Genomic DNA, 19,332 nt, shown 5'->3' on the forward strand with positions numbered 1-19,332 from the left:
CCATCAATGCTTCAATATTGTACCAGCATATTACAAAGCAAACAAACTACACCAAGAATTCTGGATCAGCAATAGACACAACCTCCAATAATACGCTTGGCTGATTTTTCCACGTATTACTAATGAAGGATGTCACAAGAGAACTAATGAGAAGACGTTGGCATAAGGCTGAGAGAATAGCAGAGTCAGGCAACTCAATCGAAATACTAACTAGTACAAATTAGTTTTCAGGTCTGGAGCGCAAGAATGATGACTTCAGCAGAATATGGATCGACTCTCAATGACGAGCTAACAAAAAGTAAGTAAATGCTGATATTACATAACTTTTGTACAGCTGGAGTTGACTGTACAATACGTAATCTGTTGGTTGAGTAAATTTCAGTGTCATTGTAACATCAATAGGCTCATTGATGAACTTTATTTCTTGCTAATCTTCACTATGATAAAAGCCACATCTCCGAGGCAGAAGCCACGGTTAGAGGTTGGGGTAAGATCACTTCAAATGGGTTTCAAACTCAAAACATTTGTATTGGCAGCACAAGAGTAACATGTGGGTTAATCAACCACCGCCCACCATCTGAGAATAAATGTGCACATAAATATTTTCAGTGCTTTATCGGCACATTAGACTATCAGGGTAATTAGCAACAATAAATGACTTTCCATACATCCATGTATTTACAAACAGGCTTTTACTTACATGAAGACTGTATGATACAGATCAAGTGCTGGAACTGTTTCATATCACCGGGATGACTCTGGCTGGTAAACAAAATGTTGAACTACCAAAAACTACATACTGCATTGTCCAGTTTGTACCAACTGAAGAGTCATCCATTCTACCAACCTTCTTCCATATATTTGCCAAGCCGAACCAATGGGGACAGTACACTGCGGAAAGACTGTGGCCAGAGATGAACGACTACTTGACGAGCCTGAAGAATGAAGGAGATCAACCAGTCGGCACATTGAAAGTTTACACCAACTATGCACCATCCGGGAGATGTACTCGTTACTGGCAAAAGCTCCAGAAAGACCATAAAGTGCGGATTGACATACGTGCAGTCTGTCCGTATCGTCAGTGCACAGAGTTTATGGAGGTGAGAGAGATGCTACGAAATGATCAAATCACCCTACGAGCTTTCACTCCACAAGATTGGGCAGACATGCCAGGTTTGATATCTCAAGCTCCCATTCCCCAGCCAACTGATGGTGTGAGATGTGAGCACCCAAAAAATGATGAGAACAGGAGATTTGCCGCAGATGCCAAGACTGAAATTGCATTCAGCAAACTACGACCAGTAGAGCCACTATAAGTGAGGTGAGAATTTTTTAACTAGGAAAGACCTTTCATCTTCGGACTTGTCTCTCCTCTGTACAAAAGATTCAAAACTCAGAACCTTTACACATTAAGTCTACAGAAATCTAATCAGAGTTGAAAAATGCTGATCAAAACAAGATGATGCGTAAAGATTAGACTGACACAGTAAAGATACATAATTTAGTAAGACCTAATAGCAAGTGTATGGGTTGGTTATCGAGCGCTTTCATAATGATCAATTATGACAGCTGCTAACTAGCATTTGGTAGTCATAGCAAAATGGAAAGACTGATACTACTTTACGAGTTGAAAGAATTAAATCTATGGGAAGTTGTCTAGCTACCATTAAGGAAAAACGACTTTGTGTCGTGATTGAATACATTTTTATTAACTCAAGTAGCTGATAGGTAAGCATTGTTCATTATGATCTACACGGCACTAAAATGAAAAATTTTCAAGCATTATAATGTCTATTGGATTTCTTGCTAACTATTACTGTTTTGAGGGACGAAACCTATGAGCTTGATTACAATTATACATAAGACTGAGATTAGATAACTCTCTATATCGCAGACTCATATTTAGTAGTTTGTGAAAGCTTGTGTAAACTTATTTTCAAATCAAAGACTTAAAATCGGTCAATTCAAATATTGTTGAGCAAGTTTCAAAAATCGTTTGAAAACACACTAGAAGCAAAATACTAACGATGCACTCTAGTAATGGCAAAATCAGAGAAAAAATGTATTCGTACTTTAATAAAATACAAAAGACTAAGTTTGAGAATAAACTTTAGCAATGAAACTAAGCAACAATAAAACAAATCCCGCAACGGTTGGTAAGCATACTTCATGATGCCTTTACTCTATTGGCCGGCGATATTGAACCATTAAGTGGTGAAATCTTGGATGTATCAAACCCTATAATTCCGTCAAGTGACTACTAAGGGAATAGAGTTTTTACTGACTGTTTACAATAATGATTTACATATCAGGCCCCTTGACTGTATCAGAGAAAAACGATGAGCGTCAAGTGACTACTAAGGGAATAGAGTTTTTACTGACTGTTTACAATAATGATTTACATATCAGGCCCCTTGACTGTATCAGAGAAAAACGATGAGCGAGTCACTTAGTCAACAAACAGAAGATGCAAAAAAATTTGGCTTCTAGTAATCATTTTGAGTAGTTCTGATAGACTAGCGAATGCTAGTATAATTACATCTGGATTGGATGAGACTCTGCAGGAAGTAGGGGATAATAAGTATTCAATCATATGATGGATGAGCTTGTCAGTTGCTTGTGTGAGTCTTTCTGACGATAGAGTGTGGTGTGGTGTGGTGATAATCTTTACTATAGTAAGAGCCATGTCCATCCATTTGCCCGCCAAGAGCGGAAGCCACGCCAAGAGTGTTAGAAATAAAATTGCCTAGCACGGGAAATGAACTCAAGTACTCCGATCTACAGTCCAGCAATCTAACCACTGCATCACTAAATGATCCTATCGTATCTGTACTTAAACGAAAGGAAACAATTATCTGCATACGTTGAGCCAATAAAAAATATGGCTTCCTGAGCATAATTTAACTTTGCCAAAACTGTTGTCTTTTATCCCAATTTATCATTAGCAATAAGAAGTCGTGCTAGACACATTACAGCTCCGAATTTGTACCAATTGTAGGTTAATGGACTTGAGGTGATTTATATTGAACAACAGTACTACTGAGAGTTATCTTCCACCTTTTATCAGTAGTATTTATTATATTATTACTATTATATTATTATTTATGCTGTAAACTGTAATAATATTGATAACTTGTGCGACTCGTGCTCACGGCCTTTTCGACAATGACCAAAACAGTGTTGTTTTCATTCCGCAACACATTGTTGGCATTTTTCATGGCACCAGCAGATTTAATGATCATTAATTCAGAAGTTGAATATTTTATAGACCGTGTGGTTCAGAAGTGATGAAGCCCCTGTCAAATGTTAGGTTTTACTGATTAGAATACCTAATTATGTCTCTGATAAAGAAATTAATTTGGTAGAGAGAGTTAATTACGCATATACTTATTGTCTATTATGATCTCTCCCAGTGTACGGACTGCAAAGTGTACTAGCTATTGATAATGATTCTTGCTTAGGGAAGCTATTCATGGCACTGTGCCCACATTTATATTCACACTTACATGTCTAAAGAACTTACAACAACTTCTTTCTTTTTTAGGGCTGCGAAGAAAACAGTAAACTGAAGCGATCGGGGGATATCTCACATTCTTACCAATGAGCGTCACGGCTGGTTCACACTATATCGCTGTTGTCCTTTTGGCGTTCATCATCGACTACGTGCACCATGAACCAATGAAATCGAAGAAGAAACGCCACGAACTTTCCCGACGATATGTCAGGAAAGATTGCAGCTGTCAAACTTTCCCAATAGTTCGCTGATCATCGACAACAGCGTGTACAATGTGATCCATTTCAGGGATGATGATCCGCTGTCGTGGATAGCTTTATCTATATATTTCCGTTTGTGCTAGTCACTGAGAGACTAGTGTTTGATCCAAGCATGCGGCAAGAAAGAGATTCCTTCGGGAAAAATAAAAAATAAAAGTAAAAGCGAAAGCAAACAACAGCGTGTGTTTGTGATAGTGTGAACACGGTTATTACCGGCAACCACCGAAGTATTTTGGCATCAACGCCGAGATACAGCGATATAGTGTGAACCACATAGCAAAATACATGGATAGGGTTATCTCACTAAGAAACTGTGAACGAACTCATTTTTTTGCCCCCTCATACTTCTGGTAACACAACTAGCTTCAAACTTTGCTGTGAGAATTCACTTCGTATATAGAGGTATCTACTGTATTAGTTATGAATATACGGGTCATGACCTATTTTTATTGAGTTAATATCTCCAACCACAAGATTAGTTATTTACAATATTTTGCACTTAGCTTCCCTCACTGAAAATGACTAGGGCAACTACAATATCTGTTCTGGTAGGACGTTACAATAACTGTGAAAATAACTTGCGAGACAATTACTCAGCAAAAGATAAATCCAAGATTTCCCATACAGAGTACTAGAGGTGCACACCCTACCAACAATGTGCTAGTTCTCAGTCAGATGAAGGTTTGAAGTTACCACAACCGACCAATAAAAGTTTTTGTCATCAAGGATAGCATTGTCTAACATGTTCAGACATGACACACAATACTTTCGAGTGTTTCAATAGATTCAATAGACTGTTGTTAAATGTATTGAGAATGTTCAATTGAATAGCATCAATAGAGACTAAAAGGTATTGACACTACATCATCTACCCTAGGAGACTTTTATTTCGCTAGTATTTAGTTTTGTGAGTAGCACACAGAGTAAAATTTCGCTGCAACTTAATTTCGCGGCTCTGATGAGTGTGAAAATAGAGTGATGTGAAAATAAATGCAGTGGAACAAACAGATTAGATTCCTCAGGTCCAGTTCGCTAGTAAGAAGAAATTTTCAATTTGGGACTAGTTGGTATTAGTAAACCGCATTTAGAAATGTGAGGGCGAGATCGACAATTGAATTCGATCGCTTGCTGCCATTTGTTTCTTGGACTATCAATGACATCTAGGTCCCTCATTAGGACGATTTTATTGTGGATATCAATGAACGAAGCTATTTAATTTCACATTTTCACTCGTTCGTTATGGTAGTTTAGTTTCGCTCATGAAATTTTCGCGAGAGGATGACTCCGCGAAAACGCGAAAGTTAGATGACGCGAATACATAAGTGTCCTAGGGTATATATATTCCTAATTTTCTGTCTAGTTATAGCCATAAATTTGAAGGAAAAAAACACTTCGCACTAGAATTGAACTCTGAAACACTGGTTTTACAGACACACACTAACCACCACACCATGCAACCACCTTGCCATACCATGAAATAATTGTGCATATACTTAATACACCTGCTAATTGTGTAAAATACGCAAACTTCAGCAAGCACCCTTAAACTACTAGAAAAAAATACATGCACAGACTTCCCCAAAATTTTAAAAAAGTATGTATTTATAGCATAAACCTAATTAAACTTATAGCGTATATACAAATAAACAAACACCTTCATTTAAAAGATAGAATGACAAATGTTGTATACTTCGAGTAAAAATAAATTTTTAGAGCAAAAACCTTTTTATTACTACTGCAACGCCAAGCATTCATCTAGTTTCCAATAAAGAAAGCAAATAATGTGCTGGGCTGCCTTTCCGGTATGATGTGAGGATGAAAAGCTAGCACAGTGCACCCTCAGTATATGATTACCTTGCCATACGATTTTTTCACCTTACAAGCTGGAACGAGATTATTTTGTCACCTCGCCATACAAATCTTATTTCACCATACGAATTTAGCAAAAATTTCACCCAAGTTCAAATTTGACAGCTGGTGTGCTTATTACGTATGTCGAAATAATAAAGACGCCACAATGGTGTTGGCCAAAAACATTTTCACAATGCCTGAAAGAGACACGATGACCAATTTCTCTCAGTTCAGCATTTTTTATGTGTAAAATGGTAATGTTTTCCAATTCAACCCAGTAGCAAAATTGGAGTTGCTATCTCTGCAATCAGAAAGTCAGTGGTCAGACAACTTCTTCTAATTTGCAAACAAAACTTTATTACGAAACTAGCATCATTCGGACTTTCTCGCTGAATTAGGTTAAAAAAGGTTTTAATGAGATCAGCTAAAATTAAGGTGAAAACGAAGCCAGAAACTAATAAGAGATAAAATTTTAGTGATAATATGTTGAATTTCAGTAAAATAGTTAAAAAGACATATGTACTAAAATTTAGCTTTTAGTGCGTGTTTAGTAAGCAAAACTTAATTTAAAGTGAATTAAAAGTTTATGTTATACTTACATCTGTCTTGAAGGTAAGAACTCTACGGTGCGTACTGCACATAGCACATTGCACTGTTACATTTTAGTGAAGATCATAAACAATAAATACACTAAATATACTAAAGTTAGTGTAAGTAACTATAGTTACTAAGTTTAACATACTGTTTTGTTACTAATGGTTAATATGTACAGTACTTGTATAAAATTTTGATGATTTTTACCAAGGGATGTTTGCGTTATATAATTAGCCTACCATGGTTGTTATACCCCTCCATACGACTTTTACATCATATGATGCCAACCCTGGAGCTGATCAAAATCGTATCCTAAGGGTGCATTGTACTTACATGTATGTATATTGTAGTACTTACATATATGTATATTGGGGTACTTACATATATGAATATTGGAGTACTTACATGTATGTATATTGGAGTACTTACATATATGTATATTGGGGTACTTACATATATGAATATTGGTGTACTTACATGTATGTATATTGGAGTACTTACATATATGTATATTGGGGTACTTACATATATGAATATTGGAGTACTTACATGTATGTATATTGGAGTACTTACATGTATGTATATTGGAGTACTTACATATATGTATATTGGGGTACTTACATATATGTATATTGGGGTACTTACATTTATGAATATTGGAGTACTTACATGTATGTATATTGGAGTACTTACATATATGTATATTGGAGTACTTACATATATGAATATTGGAGTACTTACATGTATGTATATTGGAGTACTTACATATATGTATATTGGGGTACTCACATTGATGTATATTGGAGTACTTACATGTGTGTATATTGGACTACTTACATATATGTCTATCAGAGTACTTAAATGAATGAATATAAAAGTACATACATGTAAGTATAGAGAATCACTCACATGTCTGGTCAATTCAGCCTGGCAAACAATAAATAGACATCTGAATGAAATGAAAGAATACCTGATGGTGCAACAGAGAGGCTGTGCGCTTTAATATCCAACTTTTTCCAAAGGAAGCACTGTTCAGCCTTAGCTACCCATACAGCTGAGTACTTGTCCTGCACCCATATATAGTTGGAAGCAGTGCAAATGCTCACAGGCTGTGACATCACACTCTCACATGTCCACTGCTCTGAAGTCTGCAATTGGCAACAGAGAGTGGTTACGGAAGCAGCCATCCAGGTCTCAAACTGGGAAATGAAGTATATCAGAAGGTGGTGTGTTTAAAGGGTTCGCCATGTAAAATTTTAACAGATTTTATCACAACGTATAAATATTTTTCTAGCATTTGAGATTTAGTTTGTAGTTTTAAGTGATCTGGCTGCCAGAAAGTTTCAAGATTAACTTCAACAAAACTTGATTGCAGTTAAAACGTTCTGAAGAAAAAAACATGGCCAGATTTCTCCAAAAATGACATCAATCACACATACTGTCTAAGTGATAAATACATCAGAATCGGGTACTCATATGTCTACATAGTATTTAGAAAACAAACGATGGAACAATTGTAAACCAAACTATCTTTAAACCATTTGAACGTCTATAGCAATATATCTGAGGCTATATTTGAAGTTTCATTCAAACAATAAGGAGCCAATACTAAATAAAATGTATGTTAATAGAGAACCGTAACACTGCAACTTGAACGCAATAGCCGATAACAATAGGGACAAACAGAAAGTGCAACTCAAATCTTCAAGAAAGATGCTATCATCTTTCTTGAAGATTTTTTCATCGAAGCGTTTAACCAGCTATTAAGTTTTCTTGATTTTCATCTTGAAACATCCTGGTAGTCAGATCACCTCAAATAATAAACAGAATTTCAAATGATGGAAAAGTATCTATACTTTCTGATAGAATCTTTTAAATTTGACGGGACTATTCCTTTAAAGAATATCAAAGGCCCTGACACACTAGAGGATCATCAGTGTCAACAATAACACGAATGACATGAATGTCATGACATGGGGACTTTCATTGTACAGCACAGTGAGGTCAATCCTTTAAGGCTGGTTCACACTACATCGAAGTATCTCGATATTGATGCCACAATACTTCGGTGATCGTCGATGATAACCATGTTCACACTATCACAAACCTATACGCGTTTGCATCAGGAAATACTCCGTGGCGTTGTGTGCTCATTTCACTTTTTACATTTCCGCGAAGAAACCTCTTTTTTTGGCGTGCTGGAATCAAAAACTAGTCCCGCAGCGACTATCATAAACGGATATGAACAAATTACTGACGCGCGTGTTCGTGATGCTTCGTTGATGCCATCGGTTCACGGTTCACATAACCAACAATAAACGCCGAAAGGAAAACGCTGACTAAGGGCGATATAGTGTGAACCGTCCTTCAGGCAGCTGAGATAAATGCTAAGGTTTCTTGATGGCTGGACATTTGTATAAACATTGAGATATTTAGCTAACCTTGTATAAAATTAGAATCTGTTTGCTCTACCTCAGGAGATGAATGTAGACATAAAATTCAAAACTTCCCATATTTCTAATACATTATCAACTTACCAAACACATGAGACACGGTTGGCACACTCCTAGATAACCTTATGAATGTCAATGTGTGAAAACACCTTTCACAAAAAATCAAAGTTTTGTCACATGCCTTCCCATAACAAAGGCAAAAACTTTTAGCGCATACAGTAAAACCTCTACTTACAAAAATGAAATTGATTCATTCCAGAAGATTTGTGTAAGTTGACCATATACGGTAAATGCCCTAATCTGCCCTAATCTGCCCTAATCTGTTTTAATCTGCCGTAATCTGCCTTAATCTGTTTTAATCCCGCACAAAACCTGGACATAATACTTGTATAAATTATAATAGTTAAAACCTGTAAAAAATACACATTAGAATTATATTGCTGCGTAATAAATAACAAAGTACACATGGAAAGAAAAAATAACAGAGAAACGGTGGAGAATAACTATGAACTGTTTGTTTGTTTATTTTTGGTGGATAAAAATTAGAAATAAACAATAAACCACGAATGGCAAAAAACACTTGTTTATTGACCTTCGCTAGTAAATGAAACTGAGTGATACACATTGTACGCACCCACAAAAAAAACAAATAGGCCAAAAAATTTTGGCCCATTTGTTTTGTTTGTTTGTTTCGTATTATGACCGAACAAATAGGTCCAGTTCAGTGTTAATAACATCAGGTCTTTTATCCTGTATGATTTGCAACACGTACAGGACAAAACTCTGTTTTGCTTTGTGTTTTGACTAAACATATGAGTCAAAATAAGCCATCAAATAAAACAAAAGAAAACAAACGGGCCAAAATACGAAAGGCCTTTCATAGCAAGAGATCTTTGTGAGGTGGAGCAATAGTTTTACGAAAAAATGTTTTTCAACTTGGAAATTTCGTATGTTAAGTCTTTTCTGAGTAGAGTTTCTATTGTACCCTATTTTCCATGCTTTAGCCGGTTTAATTTGTTTCACACAAATAATATAAAGCTATCTAGCAATTTCTACAAAACTTTGTACGTATAATACTTTTAGACAGTGTGTCCATTTAAAAATTCTTCTAGCTCCAAATCCAATTTTTCCTTCCTAAATCAGCACATGTGATCTAAAGGTACAACATTGAGTCATTCGAATTCTGGTAAGCCTTTTGGCAGCGCTGTGACAATCACACGTACCGGCCAAAAGACCGGATGTTATTAACGGTGAACTCAAAAGGGGTGAAAGCAAGGAAGCCACTTACTATGTGTTTAGCGAACTTTGAAATACCAGAGACGCCGTATGTTTTAGAATCATCCACTTTAGCTGTGGGGACCTCAAAGTGAATTCCCGCATCATCGTGTATCACCTGTCGAGGTTTGTAGATATCCTATGGAAACAGAAACAGCCAAAACTAACTAAAATCTGCATTACCTTGTATTTTCCCTTTCACATTACAGAAAATATCTCTCATTTCCTCTGACAACAAACACTAACTCTAAATTATGAATAATTCAGAAGTTATCATAATAATCATTAGATTTTTGTCAACTTAGTTCACAAATAGGCATGCAAATGGAACTTATATTGTAAATATTATAAAATCATTTGAATACTCCTATTCTTAACAAACATGATACTAGATTTTTTGCTTTTTTATTGGAGTTGCACTATCATGTCCAATCGGATGTTTAACTTTAGAGTGTTAAGCGCGTTTGTGATCAAACAAGAGTGTCAAAAGTTAAGAGCTCAGCAATTGCTTTGAGAATAACAATGATCTCTGTTTTTTTAACTTAGATACAAATATATTCGGAACAAAAAAAATGTCGAAAAAGCTACAGTAACTTGTGTAATACAAAACAAACATTTGCTATAATTAAAAAGTTAACATTAACAGCGGCGTAGAATGGCTATGTCAAGAATGTAACTAGTGAAAGGAGAGTGTGTAGGTAAGTTTATTATAACTAGTGAAAAGAGAGTGTGGAGGTAAGTTTAATGTCATTGAAATAAGTCTTTCTTCAAGCCAACAGCTCGGAAAGTTTGATTGTGGCTGCGCAATATTTTTATTCGATGTAATTTGATATTGTGTATATTATGTTTCACAGATTCATAGACTTCTCAAAAACTTCATGTGTCAGTATCACATAGATATGAGTTATCTGTCTACACACACTCCAACATGTCAGTATCATATAGAAATGGGTTATCTGTCTACACACACTCCAACATGTCAGTATCATACAGATATGGATTATCTGTCTACACGTACACGAAGATGTCAGTATTATACAGATATGGGTTATCTGTCTACACACACTCCAACATGTCAGTATCATGTAGATATGGGTTATCTGTCTACACACACTCCAATATGTCAGTATCATATAGATATGGAATATCTGTCTACACACACTCCAATATGTCAGTATTATATAGATATGGGTTATGTGTCTACACACACTCCAACAGGTCAGCATCATATAGATATGAGTTGTCTGTCTACACACTTTCCAACATGTCAGTATCATACAGATATGAGTTATCTGTCTACACACACTCCAACATGTCAGTATCATACAGATATGGGTTATCTGTCTACACACACACATCAACATGTCAGTATCATACAGATATGGGTTATCTGTCTACACACTCCAACATGTCAGTATCATATAGATATGGAATATCTGTCTACACACACACCAACATGTCAGTATCATACAGATATGAGCTATCTGTCTACACACACTTCAACATGTCAGTATTATATAGATATGGGTTATCTGTCTACACACACTCCAAAAGGTCAGTATCATATAGATATGAGTTGTCTGTCTACACACTTTCCAATATGTTAGTATCATATAGGTATGGGTTATCTGTCTACACACTCCAACATGTCAGTATCATACAGATATGGGTTATCTGTCTACACACACTCCAATATGTCAGTATCATACAGATATGGATTATCTGTCTACACGTACACGAAGATGTCAGTATCATACAGATATGGGTTATCTGTCTACACACACTCCAACATGTCAGTATCATGTAGATATGGGTTATCTGTCTACACACACTCCAATATGTCAGTATTATATAGATATGGGTTATGTGTCTACACACTCCAACAGGTCAGCATCATATAGATATGAGTTGTCTGTCTACACAATTTCCAACATGTCAGTATCATACAGATATGAGTTATCTGTCTACACACACTCCAACATGTCAGTATCATACAGATATGGGTTATCTGTATACACACACACTCCAACAGGTCAGCATCATATAGATATGAGTTGTCTGTCTACACACTTTCCAACATGTCAGTATCATACAGATATGAGTTATCTGTCTACACACACTCCAACATGTCAGTATCATACAGATATGGGTTATCTGTCTACACACACACATCAACATATCAGTATCATACAGATATGGGTTATCTGTCTACACACTCCAACATGTCAGTATCATATAGATATGGAATATCTGTCTACACACACACCAACATGTCAGTATCATACAGATATGGGTTATCTGTCTACACACACACATCAACATGTCAGTATCATACAGATATGGGTTATCTGTCTACACACTCCAACATGTCAGTATCATATAGATATGGAATATCTGTCTACACACACACCAACATGTCAGTATCATACAGATATGAGCTATCTGTCTACACACACTTCAACATGTCAGTATTATATAGATATGGGTTATCTGTCTACACACACACCAACATGTCAGTATCATACAGATATGAGCTATCTGTCTACACACACTTCAACATGTCAGTATTATATAGATATGGGTTATCTGTCTACACACACTCCAAAAGGTCAGTATCATATAGATATGAGTTGTCTGTCTACACACTTTCTAATATGTTAGTATCATATAGGTATGGGTTATCTGTCTACACACACTCCAATATGTCAGTATCATATAGATATGAGTTGTCTGTCTAGGCGCATAATAGAGAACTAAACTTTTTACAAACCCAATAATATGAAAAATTAAATTTAAAAAAATAATTTGCTATGACTCGCATATCTTATTTTTAACAAAAATTGTTTGAAAACTGTTCGAGTGTTAGTTTTTATAATCAGCTGCAGTTTTAAGCAAAGTTATAAGTTAATAGTATATAGTTATAGTAATAAGTTTTAAGCAAAGCCAATAACCTGTCTTCCCAAATGTTGATTCAAAAATAAAATCAAAGTGCAACAGAAAAAAAGTAGATTAATTGTGTCACAAATAATTTGCTAAGTTCGGTTTCTGGGGAAAGGTCGAGAAGACTTAAAGGCTGACCATTCATACAGGCAAAGTTTCTCATAATAGACCTATTTCTTTCCAAATTGATGAATTTTATCCAAAGCAAAAGAAATAAGTAACTGGTTTCTATGAATTATGTTAGACGTAGAAAGATAATCTCAATGTATGAGCTGACACACAACAGATGACAGACTCGCCAAATACAGACAACAAATCGAGATTTGTCAATTAACGAATGACAGGTTTAAGTATGAAGTTGAACAAGAGCTTGGCTATGCAAAGCAACAGAACCGCAAAAGTCACTGCTAAATAAACAACCTTGAGAGGTTTAGCGGTACAACTCTTGCACCATCACTGGTAGGTTAGAGAAAACACCTGCAGACACTTGCTGACAGATGGACAAGCTTACCTCTTCATCATCTTCTGAATCAGATGATTGAATTGTCACTTCCACAGGCTCCGGACGCGGCACGGCAGCTGAAACAGAGGTTGTTCCATAATCTTTCTTACTCATTTACTCACATTAAAATTCTAAAGGTCATTTTTTTCATCAGCGAAAAAACCATGAAGTGTAAACAAGCTACTATAAAACCAGGGATCCTTTAAAAAAAATAACCCGATAATCTAGAGTATTATGGCTATTTTATTGTCAATTCCAGTTTCAGAGACATCTTCAAAAACAGAATATAAAAGATGAGAGCACGAACAAACATTTACTGCGTTTCCATACAGGGACAGTGTAGCAACATCTCGGTGTGCCAATGCCACAGCGTTATGCTAGGCTGACAAGGAAATCATGTTCTCATGGGGGTGCTGTAGCAGAACGATGAGGTTGTGGCGCAATGGTCGTTGATGCCAACGTGCGTTAAGGTCGCTGTGCCGCTGGTCGTTTAGGCACTTTCCATCGTACAGAGATGGTACATCGTACAGAGATGGCGCATCGCAACAGGTGTCGATGATCTGTCAATGAATTAGTGCTGCACGTTATCTTTGCATGTATATTCGATTATTTGGTCTCAAAATATATCGAATATCGAAAAATATCGAACATTGGAGTTGTCTTCTTTCGATATATAGCGTTGGGTTTTAACATGAACGATATGAGAGGATATCGATTAATATATTGGTTGAAAAGCAGGAGTTGTCACCTTGTTACAATAAAGAGAATAGACAACTCCATTTTTGCAAAATAAAATAAGCCGATATTTCGATAAAATATCGGCTTAGATATTCATATCGACTTGAAAACTGACCAAATATAAAATCATCCACTGAAATCTATCGTCATATCAAATTATATCGTGTTATCGCGGAGCACTACAATGAAACCTGTCATGATTCAGTGCCACAAAGTAGCATCATAATAAATCGGTGTATACTAATAAACCGCCTGTATAAATGGTCATTTTTAGCCTACTCTACCTTTCTGCAAAAAACAGAACTTAGCACCTTGTCTGTGACAAAACAAATCTGTTTTTATCTGTAGCGGTTAGTTGAACTTTTGGCATCAACATTCATAAAATCGGTTATCGGTTTTCCTTACAAATTGCTTTAGCTAATTATAACAATTAACACTTAGATAAATTTGAAAATTTTTAGCGAAAGATAAGAAACACAAGTCAGCGCAAGTAATTTTGTTTAAATTAATTTATTTTTTCGTATTTTTGGGAGTTTGGTTCTCCATTTTGCTCTAATGGGATAAATCATTGCGGTTTGAATGAGAAAACTGCTATTTTGAAAAAAAAAGTTTATTTAAGGCATGGTGACATGTCAACGTTCGTGTAGACAGATAACTCATATCAATACGATACTCACATGTTGGTGAATATGTTGACAGATAACCTACATCTATATGATGCTGATATATAAGCTTTTGAGAAACCTATGAATCTGCGGGAATTAATATATACAATATCAAACAGCGTTGAATAAAATTCTTGCGCAGCCACAATCAGACTTTGTGTACTGTTGGCTTGAAGAAAGACCTATTTCAATAAAATTAATCCCATCTAAACGTTCTGATATAAGGTTTCGCATAGCGACACTAAATCACGACAGGGGTGTGTCGCTACAAAGCCGCCGAATGGAAACTTATTAAAGGCCATAACCGATAAATAGTTGAGCGTACTCATTGGGTGGTAAGAATCAACAGAGAGCAATGAATCGGCAAAACCTGTTAAAACTGACCTTCTTCCGATGCAACATTCTGTGTTTTGTCCTCCGTCTTCTCCGAGTGTAAAGCATTCTTAAGGAAATTAAACTCCTTTACTTCTTTCGTGTCGAGTAATTTATTTAATCGTAACATGAGTTCATCAACCTCGTCTCCACCCTTGACCTTTCGAACCACCTCTTTCGTTTTAGCTTTCATAGCATCTTGAAGAGTTTTTTTAGGTGCCGCTTTAGTTTGATTGGCTGATTGACTCGGTTCATACTGTAGTGACATTTTTCGATGCACAGACGATTCGTCACAAGACAGGCTAAACTCTTTTACAGAATCTGAATGGTCTGGAGAAGAAGGCAGCCCAGGAAAGCTGCTCCGTTTATCAGGAGCCAATCGGATGACAAAATTGGAATCATCATCGTCATCATGCGGAAGATTATCCAAGCTTTCAGAACTTTTCTTATCACCAGCATGATGAACAACGACCTTGGGCACTGAATCACTATGCGGGGACCCATAAGCAGACAGTATATCATAGGGGGATTGAGAATGCTGCATCGTATTTTGGTCACTTGAGTTGTAACTCGAACTTGCTTCTTTTGCCCAGTTAATCGCACTCTCTGCTGACTCAGTGTTTGCTGCCTTTGAGTTAGCCACTATCTCGCTGACGACCGCTGGCTTCTCAGGCTCGCTTTGAGGTAAGTGTTGTTTCTTACTAGAACATGCAACACATTACCCATAACAAATGCCAAAGCGAATAGTTTAAATTTGCTATACAATTCATCAAAAACATGCTCATGGGCGGTATGAAATATAAAACATGCTCATGGGCGGTATGAAATGCAAAAGATGTAGATCAAGAAAACTGTGTTTAGACAGTTTATCAATAAAACATTTCACAAAAACCCATGACAATAAAGTTGAATTGAGTCAATTTTCTGTCAACAATAATATTTAATATAGTAAAACCCATGTCTATTTGTCTGTTCGAAGTCACCATTTGAGGTTGTGAAAAAGATTGCATGCATTGGGAGGGATTCAAACTCGCCGCGTTATAATAATAATTGCCAAAGTAAAAACCCTTCAACTCTTTCACTACCGCATTGAATTCGGACTGAATGATTATTCTGACCAAATTAATTTAAACGGATTTTCAAAATATTGATAAATCGCTAGTACTAATGCTATATCTCAAGAATCAATGCAGATATCGTTTTACTGTAAACCGCATCTTATTCAGAACAAAATTCTCTACAAGATAAGTATAAAATTGTTTGTGAATCCTACTCTTGCTAAATTGCTGACGCTTTCTTTGTGTTGAAAGAACGCGGTGAGTTTCTTATTGCCATGATGATAGCGATTTGGTTTTCCCGCTTTGTAAAATGATTAGAAATGGAACTGCTTAGCCAAAAAAATTTTATTGGTTGCATGTGATTGGCAAAAAGGTTGTTTCATTGGAGACAAAATTTTATTAGTCTAGCTAATGCGTAGGCTTCGTAATGAAAAGAAAAATGAAACCCCATCGATTAGCCGATATATCTGCTTACGGTCTGTACTTCTATTACTGCGAAAGCTGATACATCGGTTTTCGGTGGCAAAAGCGTTAGGAATTTCGCTTTTTATGTAAATTTCATAAAATTTAAACAAAAATCTATTATTAAATTTCCTTGAGCAATTCCTGTAACCAAATAACAATTACAGCGAGACATAGATAGATGCGCAGGTAAGTGACGATGAAACACAACAACGAAAATTTTGGCGAAAGGAGATGTTTTATTAATTTATTTTACATGTATTATGCCACTTTAGGCAGGAGTGTGTGATCCTTCAGAAAAAGCATCAAAAAGTTTAAATAAAGGCCCAGTTTTAGTTTAATAAATTGTCGTCAAAATTTACGTTTTCTTATCAGAAAGATGTATGACTTTTTTTCATGACAACTTTTTTGCATAAATAAATTCATGTACAAAACCGCTACAGTTGGTCTAAAATGACTAGTATCAGCATTGTACCATATAATATATATTATTTAGAGTTGTGTACATTCGTGCATCAGTGCAAAGCCATGGTGAGGGGTTGAAAAAAGGATTGTACCATACAGGTTTCGAACCCGTAAAATTCAGATATGCAACGGGCAGCAGCCATTCAGCTTCCACAATTTTAGAATAATTGTGAATATAGTTATTCTGTGCTTTATTGGCACACATGGCAGTCCCTCACAGCACACTAGACTGCCAGGGTACTAAAAGCTGATCAAAAATAGCATTCTTTTATATTATTATCAGCTGGGACTTTGGCTAGCCCTACTATGGCATAAAAACATTCACAGGCTGCAATTAATTTGATATTATGTGAGCATTAAAGTTATAGCATTAATCTTACTTCCTGCAATCGCAGCATCGGAAAATTTGAGAACAAATCAAATTTAAAGTTTGGTTATACTTGTTTAGCAATGAAACACTTAAAATAATCATAGAGTGAACAATGTTAGAAATAATCATAGAGTGAACAAAGTTAAAAAGTTGCTGTTAAAAGTTTGGTTACACTTGTTTAGCAATGAAACACTTAAAATAATCATAGAGTGAACGATGTTAGAAAGTTGCTATTAAAAGTTTGGTTACACTTGTTTAGCAATGAAACACTTAAATAATCATAGAGTGAACAATGTTAGAAATAATCATAGAGTGAACAATGTTAGAAAGTTGCTATTAAAAGTTTGGTTCCACTTGTTTAGCAATGAAACACTTAAAATAATCATAGAGTAAACGATGTCAGAAAGTTGCTATTAAAAGAAAACAAAGAGTGATGTAATTGGCAACACTTTCAGACAAGCAGAAAAAAATTTTGCTATCTCTAAATAAACCAGAACAATTGTTCTCTTAAAACAAATCTTTTTTTAAATTGATAGGCATTGATGTGGTAGACTAGGTGACACAAAGTGGAAAAGATTGGAGTTGCTGTCTCTTACCACAAGAAAATAACAAACACCCTTTCCTTACACCCTTGTAAATTAATATTGGGGTTTAATACCAGATTTAAACAATGTAGAATTCAAGCTAAAGACTATTATTACTATTTATACTAAGTGCCAAAAGTTGCACAAAAATCTGAAATATAAAAATGGCGCATTACATACAGCAATGTTTCTTCTTAGTTCACTCGGTATTTAGCTAAAATAATTCCCCTAACCAGCGCCTGACTACAATGCTCAATAAATACAAATTACTAAAAATTTATTCGATGAGAAAATTTCTTCTGATCAAATAAAGTTGTCTACTTAGTAACTGTTTTCATAAAAGCTTAGGACTTGGCTGCTGTCAGACCTATATTCATTTCAAGGTCATAATGTAAATATGAAGCTTCTAACCTATTGTTAACATTTAATTCAGAGACAAGCTATAGCCTTGAGAATATGAACCTGATACAAATGCTTAGGTCAAATGAGTGATTAGCATATCATTTTACAAAACCAATATTTCAATAGAGCATAAGAGACATAGAGCTGGTGGTCAACATATGCTTGGTTGAGCCTAAACAATTTTAAAACACTCCAATGTTGTCATTTGAGTTGTGCGAGGCACTCACCGGTCTCGAAGCCACATCACAGTAATTAGTGTAGCCACTGATCTTCTCAATAGCACAAAATGATCAGTACTATTCGGCTATAATCTCTATGAAAATTATCTTTGGATGAGCTAATAAAATTCGCAATCTACTAACTAAATGCTCAACAAATATTTAGTAAATATTCCGTGATTGGGCAGTGATTTACTGAACAATTTGAAACTTGTGTTTTATTCCAAATCATCTTACAAAAAGAGCGGACAACTCCACATCACAGGGTAGTATTCTATCGCTATTCGTCAAACTTAAACGCTTGAACATTTTCGAGGTGTTTGTCTTGATAAAGGAGCTTGTAAATGATCAGTTCAAAATTCTACATTCATGTTCGAAGGCAGAATATATACATGGCTAACAATCTACAATAACGTAATGACTTACCTGGGGAGTGAAAGGTTTTGGACCTTATTTAGAAAGCTTCCAAAGCCGAGCTTCATCGTATGTCCAACCTGTTTGACATCACCCCCAGACACTGTCAACTAAATAATGTGAGAAAACAAAACCATCAGCCATCTGATCAAGTCAAAGCTAGAGGCACAACTAAACTTGACTTCATAATGACAT

General features: G+C 35.7%; 2 protein-coding genes across 2 annotated transcripts in view; one reads left to right on the plus strand and one right to left on the minus strand.

Annotated features, from left to right (window-relative positions):
• LOC137399443 (tectonin beta-propeller repeat-containing protein 2-like) overlaps positions 1–19,332 on the minus strand; it is a 170,952-nt gene that overhangs the window by 105,008 nt on the left and 46,612 nt on the right. The window contains exons 13-17 of the mRNA XM_068085562.1: positions 19,150–19,247; positions 15,177–15,865; positions 13,399–13,466; positions 9,961–10,086; positions 7,190–7,367 (exon numbers count right to left, since the gene is read on the minus strand). Of these exons, the coding sequence (XP_067941663.1) occupies positions 7,190–7,367; positions 9,961–10,086; positions 13,399–13,466; positions 15,177–15,865; positions 19,150–19,247 (1,159 nt within the window). The remainder of the gene's footprint in view (positions 1–7,189; positions 7,368–9,960; positions 10,087–13,398; positions 13,467–15,176; positions 15,866–19,149; positions 19,248–19,332) is intronic.
• Positions 167–4,144, plus strand: LOC137400186 (uncharacterized). Its single transcript, XM_068086506.1, has 3 exons — positions 167–298; positions 721–1,321; positions 3,545–4,144. The coding sequence occupies exons 1-2, from the start codon at positions 247–249 to the stop codon at positions 1,314–1,316; spliced, it is 648 nt and encodes a 215-aa protein (XP_067942607.1). The 5' UTR covers positions 167–246; the 3' UTR covers positions 1,317–1,321; positions 3,545–4,144.

This window comes from Watersipora subatra, chromosome 7 (assembly GCF_963576615.1).
Source record: "Watersipora subatra chromosome 7, tzWatSuba1.1, whole genome shotgun sequence".
Lineage (NCBI taxonomy): Eukaryota > Metazoa > Bryozoa > Gymnolaemata > Cheilostomatida > Watersiporidae > Watersipora > Watersipora subatra.

Excerpts from the sequence above, each read along its gene's own strand:
- LOC137400186 (XM_068086506.1), top strand. The coding sequence starts at position 247 with ATGATGACTTCAGCAGAATATGGATCGACTCTCAATGACGAGCTAACA. Across the intron at positions 299-720 it reads CAATGACGAGCTAACAAAAA|ATCAAGTGCTGGAACTGTTT; the intron begins GTAAGTAAATGC and ends TGTATGATACAG.